The sequence below is a fragment of the Egretta garzetta genome, unplaced genomic scaffold, assembly GCF_000687185.1.
Source record: "Egretta garzetta isolate BGI_Z169 unplaced genomic scaffold, ASM68718v1 scaffold1010, whole genome shotgun sequence".
Taxonomy (NCBI): Eukaryota; Metazoa; Chordata; class Aves; order Pelecaniformes; family Ardeidae; genus Egretta; species Egretta garzetta.
The window spans coordinates 2509-16824 of NW_009258401.1; the positions used below are offsets into that span (position 1 = coordinate 2509).

At 51.7% G+C, this 14316-nt stretch overlaps 1 protein-coding gene across 1 annotated transcript; it reads left to right on the plus strand.

Moving 5' to 3' along the window:
• Window positions 1–3218: 3218 nt before the first annotated feature.
• LOC104129746 (olfactory receptor 14A16) lies at window positions 3219–9978 on the plus strand. Its single transcript, XM_009642712.2, has 2 exons — window positions 3219–3229; window positions 8979–9978. Exon 2 carries the CDS (start codon window positions 9001–9003, stop codon window positions 9976–9978), a length of 978 nt encoding a protein of 325 aa, XP_009641007.1. The 5' UTR covers window positions 3219–3229; window positions 8979–9000.
• The last annotated feature ends 4338 nt before the right edge of the window (window positions 9979–14316 follow it).

The following is a 14316-nucleotide window of genomic DNA, read 5'->3' on the forward strand; positions in this document are numbered from 1 at the left end:
GGTGGCTGCCCCTGCTGGGGACTCACCCTGGCAATGGCACAGGCTGGGAACTGCCTGGCTGGGAGTAGCTCTGTGGGGAAGCTCTTGGTGGGCAGGGAGCTGGACAGGAGGCAGCTGTGTGCCCTGGCAGCAAGGGAGGCCAGCAGGGCCCTGGGCTGGACGACCAGTAGCACAGTCAGGACATTGTGTGATGAGACTCTACATGGAACTTGTTAGACCACATCCAGAACACTGCATCCAGTTTTGGCAACCCCAGTACTGCAAATGTGCCAGCAAGCTGGAGCAGATTTAATGAACGGTCCTGAAGATGGTCAGGGGGCTGCATCACTTTCTCTGTGAGGAAAGGCTGATGAAGCCGTGCTTATTCAGCCTGGAGCAGAAGTGGCTGAAGGACACCTCACAGCAAGGAGGAGGGGCTCACCTTTTTCACCCTGAGGCCAGCCAAGCATTGGAACAAGCATTGATCACCCTCAAAGATTGTGAATTCCTTTGCCCTCACAGGTTTTCAAGACCCAGATGGACCAAGCCCTGAGAAACCAGGCCTGACCCTGCTGTTTTCTACAGACCTCCCAAGGTCTACTCTGAACCTCAATAACCATATCATCCTAGGATCCTATTGATAGGTTTCTGGCAGCAGGGAAGCTGAATGCCACCTGTGCCTGTGAAAGATGGTCTCAGTGTTAGTGGAGAGCAAGGAGTTTCTCCTTCTGGTGCATTCCCATCTCCCATGGGCTCTCCACCTGGGATTTGTCTCCCCTTATTTTAGACAACTGCTCTTTGGGTGTCTTTGCACTCCTCCACACTTTCAAATCACGTGGTTCCTTCATTGTCTTGTCCTCCAGGCACCTGATCAGCACCCCCACAGTCTGGCTGTTAGCTCCCTTGTGGGCTCTTCTTTCCAGGGGAACCACCTCCAAGGTGAACTCCCAGGTCTGGTTCTGAGGTGACGCACTGCTAGGTGTCAGGTCTGCTCCAGAGGAGCAGGTAAGATCTGACCCCAGGCTTCCCCGGTCCTTGAGTCTTCTACCAACATCTGTGCTAGCAAGGCTGCACCAATGACAGAGGAAGGGGTGTCCTTTTGTTTGTTTTGACTATTTTTTCCCTACCTATGATCATATTTTCCACAAAGGAATTTCATTGCTCATACCATTTGTACATCAGTGTCTATCAGTCTTGTGTGACCCAGAGACTTTCAGAAGCCACAATCTCTCTGCATTTCAATAAAATAGAGTACACTCCACTGACTTGTTTGCCCAAGATCCTTCCTCAGACTTTCTCTGGAACTGCAGCAGCCGTACACGTGTTTTATCCCCCGAAGCCCACCATGACAGACTTCCTCTAGACCTTCTACAGTTTCTCCATCCTCCCTTCAAAATGGGAAACCCACTGGCTCACATGGCAGCCATCATAACTCCCATGCCCTTCTCCCCAGGACATTCCTCAGCCAGTCAGTTCCCAGCCTGTCCTGATGCACATGGTTATTCTGCCCCCAGACCTTGCCCCCTTTGGCTTGTAAAACTTCAAGAGGTCTCCGTTGATCAAACCCACAAGTTTGTCAATGTCCCTCTAGACTGAAACTCCAACATGTCAGCATTTCAGGTTTGTTGCACAGTGCCTCAAACAAGAGAGCAATTCTGTTAGGGTTAATTGTTTAATTGTTAATTGTAGGACACAGGCACTTCTCCTAGACTGGAGGTGCAGCTGCCAAGGATGTCTCATGCCCTGCATCCCATGGCCTTTTGGGGAATAGGCTTTCCTGGGTGGGAGAAGACATGGGATGTTCGCTCCAGAGAAGTTGTCTGCACTACAGGGGATGGCAGGGAGGTGCCCAAAACCCCCCACCCCCCCTGCCATCGCAATTTTAGTAGCAGCTCAAGCTCACTCCCTGCCCAAGTGTCCGTCTCTGCTGCTGGGAGCTGTCCCTGCCGGGAGCTGTTTCTCTCTACCCACATCTATTTCACGTAGTTGTTGACAGACCCCATCCCACCCAACGTGTGCTCATCCCCGCCCCTGTGTGCTCAGCTCTGGCCTCCAGACCCCTCCTGGCAGCAGGGCACTGCCCAGGGGCATCTCTGTGTCTGCAGCAGCTAAGGAGAAGTTCAGACACGTGCTAATGAGAACTGGGGTCTCTGTGTCTTTTCCACAAGGGAGAAAGAAATTCCCATCTCCCACTGCCCACCCAGTCAACCATGAAGAGAAAACTCAAAGCACAGACTCCTTCCATTTCAGGTAAATGTTGCCTCAATGTTTTTTGTTTTGTTTTGGTTTTTTTTTCTTTTTTGAAAAGGACCATCTGCAAATTCCCTGGGGATTATCTGGAGCTGTGAACAAACCTGATCCAAACATGGCCCTCTCAACAGCAGGAAGATCTTGACCTGCCTTGTCAATGGATGCTTCATCCCACAGCCTCTCCCTGCCGTGCAATGGGGAGTTCCCTGGGCAGGCTGAGTGCTGACCCTGGCAGGTGGCAGAGTCCCTGCCCCAGCACACAGCCCCCTGGGGTGCAGGGACCCTGCTGGGAAGGACAGCCCTGGGCACCCCTGCCTGCACACCCACCTTCACAGCCTGCAGCCCTCCCTGGGAGAAGGCAGCCTTCATGCCCTGTCCCTCTGATGGGGCAGCAGGCAAGCCCTGATCTGCAGCACGTCCTTCTCCTCCATGCCAGCCATGGGATGTGCCAGTTCTAGGAGATCCCTCCAGGATGTGTCCTGCAGCCAAAGACTTACTGTGTTCAGGGCCGTGAAGATTTCTCCTCCAGTGAGCTCTATGCATTTTCCCACTCCTGGCTGTCTCTAACCTCTCTCTGTCTCATCTCTGCTTGGTGCCTGCAGACAGTGCTCTCAGCCGTGCTGCACTTTGCAGAGGAGCTGCTCCTGGGCAGAGCTGTCTCTCTGCAGCGCTGCCCACTTGCCATCAGCTCCCTCCATCCCAGGAGCCCAGCCCAGCTCAGCAGCAGAGGACCAGCCCAAGGCACCACTTGCTCTACCCCGCCCCCCCTTCCCCTCCCTGGGGATGTCCCTGGGCCTCCAGGACTGACAGCTCCTGAAAGGCAGCAGGGTGTCTCCTGGGGAACACAATCTGAAGCAGACTGAAGTCATCACTGACTGTCCCTCTCTAATCACTGGGCAGACTGATTCCTGCCGTGGGAATTGCTCTGCAGGAGGTGTCAATGTTCCCTTCTGGAAACCCCCATTCCTGTCCCGTTGTCAGGCAGGGCATGCAGGCAGTGACAGGCAGGAGATCTGGAGCGAAACTGCTCACCACCCACAGACAGATGCCCAGCAATCACTGCCCCATAGACCAACTCCCAGCAGTTTCTATGCTGAGCATGACATCATATGGTATGGAAAACCCCTTTGGACAGTTCAGCTCAGCTGTGCTGGCTGAGCTCCTGCCCAGCTTCTTGTGCATGTGACAGAGCATGGGAAGCTGAAAAGCCCAAGTCTAGTGTAAGCACCACCAGAAAACCACTAAAACATCAGTGTGTTCTCAACATTCCTCTCATACTAAACCCAAACTGCAGCACTTTGCCAGCTCCTGGGAAGAAAATTAAATCTACCCCTGCCAAAACCAGGAAAAATACCCAGGAAGTTTTTCAAGGAGAACTTGCATGTGCGGGGCTGTTTGGTGAAAGACCAAAGACCCTGATTATTTCCTTTGCGTCACCTTTTCTTTCCTTTTCCCTGTTCTCTCCCTCACAATTTCTTCCCCTGGACCATCCTGGTACCCTCCCATGCAAACAGCCCATCTCTCTTCACCTTTTCCTTCCTGGCCCTAGTTTGGCTTCCTTCGTAGCCTCCTTTGGTGTTTCTGAGCTTGTCACCAGGGCAATTCCTACCTTGGTCAGAAATTCCATTAAACCGCTACCTCCTGCTGTTATCTATAGTGCCCTGCAATTCCTCATGCTCTTCTCTTGTCAGAGGCACCAGGGATCTGGTGGGCCACCTGTACGCACACATGAACAGCTGCCCACACAGAACTTCACTCCAGAGGGACCTTGAGAAACTCTGGGATTTGGCAACAAAAACCTCATAGAATCATAGAATCACTTTGGTTGGAAAAAACCTTTAAGTTCATCAAGTCCAGCCTTTAACCTAACCCTGCCATCCCACCACTAAAGCATGTCCCTAAGCACCTCATCTATCCTTCTTTTAAATACCTCCAGGGATGGGGACTCGACCACCTCCCTGGGAAGCCCATTCCAGAGCTTGACAACCCTTTCAGTGAAGAAATTTTTCTTAATGTCTAGCCTAAGCCTGCCCTGGCGCAGCTTCAAACCATTCCCCCTCGTCCTATCATCTGTTACCAGGAAGAAGAGACCGACCCCCGCCTCACTACAGCCTCCTGTCAGGCAGTTGTAGAGGGCAATAAGGTCTCCCCTCAGCCTCCTCTTCTCCAGACTAAACAGCCCCAGTTCCCTCAGCCGCCCCTCAGTTTTGTGGCTCTCCTCTGGACATGTTCCAGCAATGCAACGTCTTTCTTGCAGTGAGGCACCGAAAACTGAACACTGTATTCAAGGTGTGGCCTCACCAGCACCAAGTACAGGGGCACTACCACTTCCCTATTATTATAATATGTCCAAGCATAACCCTGGACATGAGGGCAGGCTGGGACGTGACCATCTCAGGAGTGTTCCTGAGGAGAGGGGCCTGGGCATGAAGAGGTATGCCATAGAAGCCAGTGGTCCCTATTCACCATGAATAAAGCCAGCTGCATAGAGGGCTGCGTTACTTGGAGCAAAGCCACCAGAGAAGGGAGTTCTCATCCCCCATATATCAGCTCTGCTGTGGCCACCTCTGGACTTGTGTGTCTGAATGTGGGGCTCCCCAGTCTGAAGGAATGGGGAGGCACGTGAGAGGTTCCAGAGGAAATCTGCCAGGATGGGGCTTGGGGCCCCCATGGAGAGGCTGAGGGTCCTGGGCTTCTTTAGCTTGGTGAAGTGGAGGCTCAGGGCACTCTACTAGAAGCAGATGGTGATGAGTTTAGAGGGGCAGATGGGTATTTCTTTGGAATATCCCTTGTGAAAGGTCATGGGACTGGCAGAGGGCTCTTGTGAGAGAGAACAAGCCAATGTTGAAACCTATCTATGAAGAAGGCCAAAAGTGCAGCCCTGGAAATCCCAGGCTGTACAAGCTCACTGTGGTGAGGCATGTGCCATCCATTAGATACCTGTTGGGTGACATTTCTGGGCACCTAGATGACAGTAAATGCTAACATAGCAGTTGGTGTGACAACAACTGTCGACAAGGGAAAACCAACGGACGTCACATATCTGGATTTCTTCAAAGCATTTGACATGGTCCCCCACACCATCCTTCTCTCTAATTTGGAGAGCTATGGATTTGATGGGTGGACTGTTCGGTGCATAAGGAATTGGTTGGATGGTTGCATCCAGAGGGGAGTGGTCAATGGCTCGATGTCCGGATGGAGACAGGGGTCTGTACTGGGACCAGTGCTGTTTAACGTTTTCATCAATGACTTAGACAGCGAGATCGAGTGCACCCTCAGCAAGTTTGCGGATGACACCAAGCTGAGTGGTGCAGTTGACACACCAGAAGGACGGGATGTCATCCAGAGAGACCTGGACAGGCTGCAGAGCTGGGCCTATGTGAAGCTCATGAGGTTCCACAAGGCCAAGTGCAATCAGTACAGGCTGGGGGAAGAAGGGATCGAGAGCAGCCCTGCTGAGAGGGACTTGGCAGTACTGATGGATGAAAAGCTGGACATGAGCCAGCAATGTGCTCTGGCAGCCCAGAAGGCCCAACTGTACCCTGGGCTGCATCAAGAGAAGTGTGGCCAGCAGGGTGAGGGAGGTGATTCTGCCCCTCTACTCTGCCCTGGGGAGACCTCAGCTGGAGCCCTGCATCCAGCCCTGGAGCCCTCAGCACAAGAAGGACATGGAAGTGTTGGAGCGGGTCCAGAGGAGGGCCCAGTGTAGGTTTAGACTAGATATAAGGAAGAAATTGTTTACAATGAGGGTGGTGAAACACTGGAATGGGTTGCCCAGAGAGGTGGTGGAGGCCCCATCCCTGGAAACATTCAAGGCCAGGTTGGATGGGGCTCTGAACAACCTGATCTAATTAGCGGTGTCCCTGCTCACTGCGGGGGGTGTGTGTGTGTGTGTGTGTGGACTAGATGACCTCTAAAGGTTCCTTCCAACCCAAAACATTCTATGATTCTATGATTCTATGATCTCTTCTAAGAGGAAAGGCTGGGGGAGCTCAGAAAGTGAGGGTTGAATGAATAGACAGTGGTGTGGATTGGTAACAGGCTGAATGGCACAGCTCAGAGTGTTCTGATCGGTGGCTAAAAGAGAGCTCCATGCCTTTTTAGCCCCGGGTCTAAAGACCCAAAATGAAATGCCTACATTCACTGAACAGAACACATACTCCGAGCTTGGAGACCTTAGATCTTGCCTTGTCACCTTCCTTCAATCTTGTCTATCGATGGGAGGAAAAAAGTGATCTTCATGGGCTACTATTTTTCTAAGAAGAGCAATGCCATGCCAGGAAAGAATTGTCCCTCCTCAGCAGAGAGAGGGAACATCACGGATGACTTCAGCCTGTTTCACAGCAGGTTCCCCTGGAGACCCAGGGACACCCAGAGGGAGCCCCAAGGGGCCAAAGCAAGTGCTGCCTTGGGCTGGTCCTCTGCTGCTGAGCTGGGCTGGGCTCCTGGGATGGAGGGAACTCATGGCAAGTGGGCAGCACTGCAGAAAGACAGCTCTGCCCAGGATCAGCTCCTCTGCAAAGCGCAGCAGGGCAGAGGCTCTGCTTGAGAGCACTCAGGGGAGACGATAGAAGTAGGAGAGAGGTTACAGGCTGTGTGGTTTTAGAGGAATCTGGGATCTCATTGGGGGAGAGACCTTCACGGCCCTCTACATGAACAAACTCTGGGTGCAGGACAATGAAGCTGGTGTTCCTGGAGGGATATCCAAAAGCTGGTACATCCCATAGCAGATATGATATTTTAGGAGGACTGTCACAATTTCACTAGTGTAGAAAGGCAGGGCATGTTGCAGAGCAGGGCTTCTCTGCTGCATCATCAGAAGAACAGGACATAATGGCTGCTGTCTTCTGGATATTGCTCCAAGGTTTTGAAGCTGGGTGTATATCCAGTATTGAGTTGCTTAGGGACATGGTTTACTGCTGGACTTAGCAGTGTTAAGTTAACAGTTGGACTTGATGGTCTCAGAGATCTTTTCCAACATAAATGATTCTGTGATTGCACAGGGCTGTGCTTTAGAACAGCATCCCTGAACCCTAAGTGGCTGCAATCCAGAGCAGTGATTCTTCCACCTTCCAGGGTCAGCACTCAGGCTGCCCAGGGAGCTCAACACAACGCTGTGGGCAAAAGCTGTGGGTGGCAGGGCAGGATCCTCCTGCTATCCAGAGGGTGCAGCAATGGTCAAGGCTGCTTGGAGTTCTACATCACCTGGATGACATTTGCAGATTGGTCATTTTAAAGATGGATTATCAAGGTAGGGAGTTCCCTGAAAAGGTACAATTCTATACATTCAGTTTTCTCCTCTTGGTTGGCTGGGTGGGCAGTGAGAGATGGGAATTTATTTCTCTGATCTGGAGAAGGCACAGAGAGCCCAGTTCTCATCAGGACTTCTCTGAGCTGCTCCTAACCCCCTGCAGACACAGAGATGTCCCTGGGCAATGCCCTGCTGCCAGGGCAGAGCTGAGCACACAGCGGGTGGGATGGGAACTGTGAGCTTGAAGAAGGAAGAAACAGGTCCTGGCCCAGAGAAGCTCCAGGCAGCAGAGCCATGGTCAGGAAGGAAGAGAGAACTGCTGCCAGAAATGCCGTGGGAGGAGGGATTCAGGCATCTCCCTGCCATCCCCTGCAGTGCAGATGCTTTCCCTGGAGCCACCCCCTGGTCTCCTCACTCACGCAGCAGAGCCTCTGCCCTCACTGTTATGGAGACTTGGCCATGAGTTGCCTTCCCAGCAGCCCGACCACCAAAGAGGAGACAAATCCCTGTGTCTGACTGGGTCTCCCTCTCCTGCCTCCCTTGCAAAGGGGTCCTTGGGCATCTTCTCCTCTTCTCCCTGCCACACCCTTTCGTACTGTTACACTCCCAGGGGTGTTTGGGGGGTGAGGATTCAAGTGCAGCTCAGACACCAACGCTGTGTGCACTGCCATGCACGCCTGTCCATGGAGTAAAAGCATTCCACTCACCCGGGCAAAACTCTCCCATAAAATCTCTATGTTATGCAGGAGCCTCCTGGAGAAGACCCCAGTGTTCTGAGGTCACTGAAATACTGCTGGGTGGCTGTAGGTGGGCAGTGACCATGAGCCCTTGGTGTCCCTGGTTGGGAGGGCAGAGCTGAGATCCTCCTCAGGCACGATGGGCTGAAGGCTTTGGAGATCTGCACTTGGAAGCTGGATTCCTCTGCTCCCAGCAGTGCCCTGTTTCTTTTGGGGGGAACCGCTGAGTGCGATGGTCCTGGAGCTGAAAGAGCTGCCAGCACAGGGCAGCTGAGAGCAGGGCTGATGGTCAAAGTGTCTGTCCTCCCTCTGCAGTCAGGGACAATCTCTTTGCCTCTCAGGACCCACAAGATTTCCCTGGGAATGCATCAGAAATGCCAGGGATTTCTGCATGAAACCCCATCCTGAGCTGTGGTGGGGCAACTAGAAGAGAAGACACAAAACAAAATCTCCACATGACTGCTCGGCAGTCAGGTGAGTTGTGAGCGACAGTGCTGAAAAGCTCTTTGATATCAGGTGGGGATTTGACCTAGATCATCCCGTGTCCCTCTTTACCTATTGCTGCAGGGCAGGACTGAATCCTGCAGAGCCCACAGCAGAGCCTCCTGCTCCATGGGACCCCCTCAGCCAGCACCAACCAGAGCTCACCGAAGGCCTTCCTGAAAGGGAATGTTGGTTGGGGGAGTTCTCTAAGAAATTGAATAGATATTTCTCAAGGAAGTATTTCCTAATTTCTCACATCTTCTACCTTATTGCACAGATCCTCACAGCCAGAGGAACAAAATGTCCAACAGCAGCTCCATCACCCAGTTCCTCCTCCTCGCATTCTCAGACACACGGGAGCTGCAGCTCTTGCACTTCTGGCTCTTCCTGGGCATCTACCTGGCTGCCCTCCTGGGCAACGGCCTCATCATCACCACCATTGCGTGCGACCCCCGCCTCCACACCCCCATGTACTTCTTCCTGCTCAACCTCTCCCTCCTCGACATGGGATCCATCTCCAACACGGTCCCCAAATCTGTGACCAATTCCCTATGGAACACCAGGGCCATCTCCTACTCTGGATGTGCTGCCCAAGTCTTTCTGTTTTTCTTTTTGTTGTCAGCAGAATTGTATCTTCTCACCATCATGGCCTATGACCGCTACATTGCCATCTGCAAACCCCTGCACTACGGGACTCTCCTGGGCAGCAGAGCTTGTGTCCACATGGCAGCAGCTGCCTGGGGCAGTGGCTTTCTCAATGCTGTGCTGCACACGGCCAATACATTTTCACTCCCACTCTGCAAGGGCAAAGCTGTGGAGCAGTTCTTCTGTGAAGTGCCCCAGATCCTCAAGCTCTCCTGCTCAGATGCTTCTCTCAGGGAGGTTTGGCTTCTTGTGTTTGGTGTCTGTATTGCATTTGGATGTTTTATTTTCATTGTGCTGTCCTATGTGCAGATCTTCAGGGCTGTGCTGAGGATCCCCTCTCAGCAGGGACAGCACAAAGCCTTTTCCACGTGCCTCCCTCACCTGGCCGTGGTCTCCCTGTATGTCAGCACTGGCATGTTTGCCTACCTGAAGCCCCCCTCCATCTCCTCCCCATCTATAGATTTTCTGGTGGCTGTTCTGTACTCAGTGTTGCCTCCAGCAGTTAACCCCCTCATCTACAGCATGAGGAACCAGGAGATCAAAGAGGCCCTATGGAGACTGTCACAATGGATGCTGTTTCACAGACAATGGTCTTCCACCCATTCTCTGCACATTTCCCAGAGTTTACCTTAGGCCACAAGTCTGATGTTTTCTCTTGTGATAATACTCCTTATATATAATTTTCTGGGTTTATACTCCTTGTGTTGAGGTTTGATCCTGTTGTGTCAGACCCTTGCATAACACTGTCACATGTGCCCTTCAAATTGCAGCTCTTCACTAAATGAGTATCTCCCAGGTGCAGTACCTGAAGGCTGGGCTCTTCCTCCAAAGTTGCTTCCAAGATAATGTCCAAGGAATTGGTCCATTTATGAATCTGTTCTCATTGAGTTCTTAGTATTTTTGTGTGTTAAGCTCATGGCAAAGTTGGTTTCCATTGGCACAAAAGTTCTGGTTTTAAAGGTCTTTTGTTGGTATCCAATGGGAGGGGAGATGGTCCAAGTGCTCCAAATTAGTTCCTCAGGTTAACTGATATATGACAGGTCTGATGGCATATGCTGGACTCTTGGTCAATGATTTTGGAGGGGTGAGGAGAGGATGAGCTCAGGAGAGAAAAACGCCAGTGTAGAGCTGAGCTGTGTGAGTGTGTAGGGTAGGGGCAGCCAGCACTCATGGTGCAGAGCCAAGTGACATGGTGAAGGAAGTTAAGATCACATAGGTGCAGAAGAGAGGGTCCTGGTCTGTGCCATGTTCCCTGGACACCCTGGGGAAGCTGCGCCAGGAAAATTGTCCCAGATGAGTCCCACACTCCAGCCATTTCCAGCTCTGGCCAGACACTCCAGCCCTGAGGAGGGACCATTTCCATCTCGGGCCAGACACTCCAGCCCTGAGGAGGGACCTTTGCTGCACGGTTACCCGTGTCCTCCTCTGGGGCTCACTGACACCCAACACCACTGCCATCATTAATAAAAAGGGAAACAGTTTCCTACTGACAGCCATTACACACCAAAGCCCATAGCTCTTGCCACAGTTGGTCTCTCAGCCAAGCCCATTCTCAGACAGCTCCATCTTGATCAAGTGCTCATGGCCTTGTCTTGACAAATATTGAAAGAATGCATTGATTGAAATCCCACCAGCTGGCTTGGGTCCTTGCTGCAGTGTTTGGATCTGAGGAATTTATCAAAAGCCCAGCTCTCTCAGACTCTCCTTGTCCATAATGCGCTCCAGGCCCACAAAATCCTTATGGCCTCTGCAGGCCTCACTCCAGTCTCTCAGGCTCTTTCTTCTGCTGGGATGCCCATACTGGATGCAGCAGTCCTGATGTGGTCCTGTGGTGGGTTAACCTTGGCCAGCAGCCAGACAGCCACTCAGCTGCTCACTCACTATCCTTACTCAGCAGGAGAAAGGGAGAAAATAAATCAGAAAAGCTCCTGGGTCAAAATAAAGACAGGGAGATCACTTACCGATTACTGGCACTGGCAGAGACAAAGTAATTCTCCTTTATACTCACAGAATCATGGAAATGTCGAGATTGGGAGGGACATCTGGAGATCATCTAGTTCAACCCCTCCAGCTGAGGCAGGGTCAGCTTTATAAGGTGCACCTCTTCCAATGATTAACCACCTTCATGGTCAAAAAGTATTTTCTTCAGATCAGATGGACTTTTATATACAGTAATAACACCCCCCCCCCAAATCTTTTCTCCAGATTGAACAGTCCCATGTCTCTCAGCCTTTCCTCCTATGAAAGATGCTCCAGTCCCTTAAACCAGCTTTGTGGCCCTTGTTCTGGAATTGCTTCAGCAGGTCAACAGCTTTCTTGCACTGGGGAGACCAGCATTGGACACAGCACTTTGACAGGACCTCAGCAGTGCTGAGTAGAGAGAAATGGTCACCTGCAACCATCTGCCATTTTCTAATTGAGACCAGCAAGATGTTGGTGTCATGGTTTAACCCAGCTGGCAACTCAGCACCACACAGCTACTCGCTCACTCCCCCCAGAATGGGACAGGGGAGAGAATTGGAAGAGTAAAAGTGAGAAAACTCATGGGCTGAGATAAAGACAGTTTAATAGGGAAAGCAAAAGCTGTGCACGCAAGCAAAGCAAAGCAAGGAATTCATTCACCACTTCCCATCGGCAGGCAGGTGCTCAGCCATCCCCAGGAAAGCAGGGTTCCATCACGTGTAACGGTGACTTGGGCAGACAAATGCCATCACTCTGTACGTTCCCCCCTTCCTTCTTCTTCCCCCAGCTGTATGTGCTGAGCATGATGTCATATGGTATGGAATAGCCCTTTGGTCAGTCCGGGTCAACCACACTCCTCTGCTCCTTGGTCCAGGACTCCATTTAAGCTCAGGGCTAAGGCACAAGCAAACTGGTCTTCAGGCCTGTCTTCAGCCTTTCCTCCTGGAAGTGCCTCTACCTTGTAGCTGTGTTTCCAGCCTTCTGCTGCTCCTGGATGGACTCTGCTGCCACCCCCAGCTCTGCCTGCTCTGCTCAGGTACCATGGGACTGTGTCGCTTAAGTGCTAGGGTCACCCTCAGCTCCTTGTGTAGCCACACTTGAGCTCTTCTCTTGTGCTTGGTTGCAATGGCACCATTGCAGGGTTTTGGTGTTTTCTAATGGCATTCTTTACTATATCCTTTCTCTAGGCTATGATTAAAAACAGGGTAGCTGAAAAATTTTACTGCACTTAAAATAAGTACTAGGAGGAATTTGTAAAGGCTTAAAGCTTGGAGTAGAGGCAGATGACATAGTGGTAAAACTAGATGGATCTGCAGCAGAGTTCTCACCCACTGCAAACAGCTTGCCAAGTAAAGCCCCTTTCAGAATAAAGCAGCCCTTCTGCACAGGCCGGAGTGGCAGTGATAGTTATTCCTAGGTGATGCTGTGCTGGGAGTGACAGTCAGTCTGTGTATCAGCAGTGAGAACACAAAACATCGCCTTCTGAAAGGGACGGAGGACTAAAAGCTAGCTGGTGTGTGCTTGAATTAATGAGGAAACACAGTGATCAGAAAAGTGAATTTAATATGATGAAACAGGAGATGAACCTTAAAAAAGCAACAGCTGTGAGCATAGCGAAGGCTTGGGCAAACTGGTGCCATTATGGTCATCACTGGAATTCAATGCAGCCTGGAGTTTCTCACTTGGGTATTAATCATGAGTGTTGCTGCTTTGTTTTAGTAATAAAAAAAGGTCACTTGTACTCACTGAGTAGCAAAGTGAACCTAACATGTGGTAATAGCTAAGCCAGCAGCAGTATGAAAATCTCTGTCTGTTCTCTCCAGATGTTATGGCATTACATTTTCTGTTCATCCTCAAGCTCATCCTCATCTGAGGGCTGGAGCACCTCTCCTATGAGGACAGGCTGGGAGAGTTGGGGTTGTTCAGCCTGGAGAAGAGAAGGCTGCAGGCAGAGCTGATTGCAGCCGTTCAGTGCTTAAAGGGGGCCCATGGGAAGGAGCACTTCTGTCTCTTCCTGGGCATCTACCTGGCTGCCCTCCTGGGCAACGGCCTCATCATCACTGCTGTAGCCTGCAACCACCGCCACCACACCCCCATGTACTTCTTCCTCCTCAACCTCTCCCTCTTTGACCTGGCCTCCATCTCCACCACTGTTCCCAAATCCATGGCCAGTTCTCTGTGGGATAACAGGGCCATTTCTTATGCAGGATGTGCTGCACAGGTATTACTCTTTACCTTTGTGGTTGTAGCAGAGATTTCTCTTCTCACCATCATGGCGCCCTCTCTTCAGTTTCCCAGCTTGAGACTGCAGGCAGTGCTTAGGCAAGGAGACGCTGCTTCCCTCAGCAGCCATCACCTTAAGAGACCTGGTTCTGCTGGACAGGGAGTCCTGCAGGGCTGTGAGCATCACTCCAGAAGGGCAGAGCTCTCCTCCAGGACCTTTGTGGTGGCTGAGAGCACTTGATCTGCCCATGAGAATCACCATCCTGATCCTGTCCTCATCATCATTGCTCTGCACAGTGGTGCTGCAAAGGAGAGCTGCTTTTAAATCTGCACCTTCAACAGGACCCCTCTGCTCCCAGCCCAGTCCAGTCCTTTTTGCAGAGTCGCCTCTGGGTGAGGTCCTCCTGCAGCTGAGAACGTTGCAAGCACAGAGCATCTGGGCACCAGGCTGATGGGCAGAGCAGCCCTCCTGCACGTGAACGCTGATGCAGGTTTGCACTTAGAGCAAAGGGTCAAGGGGGAAATCTGCATTTTCCATGACCGTTTCTCAAGTGAGATGAGATGAGACATATTTGCTGCACCTCATCTCCCACCTCCTTCTTTGGAAGAAACCGTAGTTCTGAACTTTTTACCCTGCGCTACTGTGCAGCACAGGGAACTCCTCCCCAGGAACCCCCCCTCCAAACACTCAGGGCTGTTGCTGCCTCCACATGTCAGTGCTGTAAAGCAGGGCTGACCCTTAAGGAGCCCATGGGTGGAGGCCACTGCTCTGCACAGCACACTCAG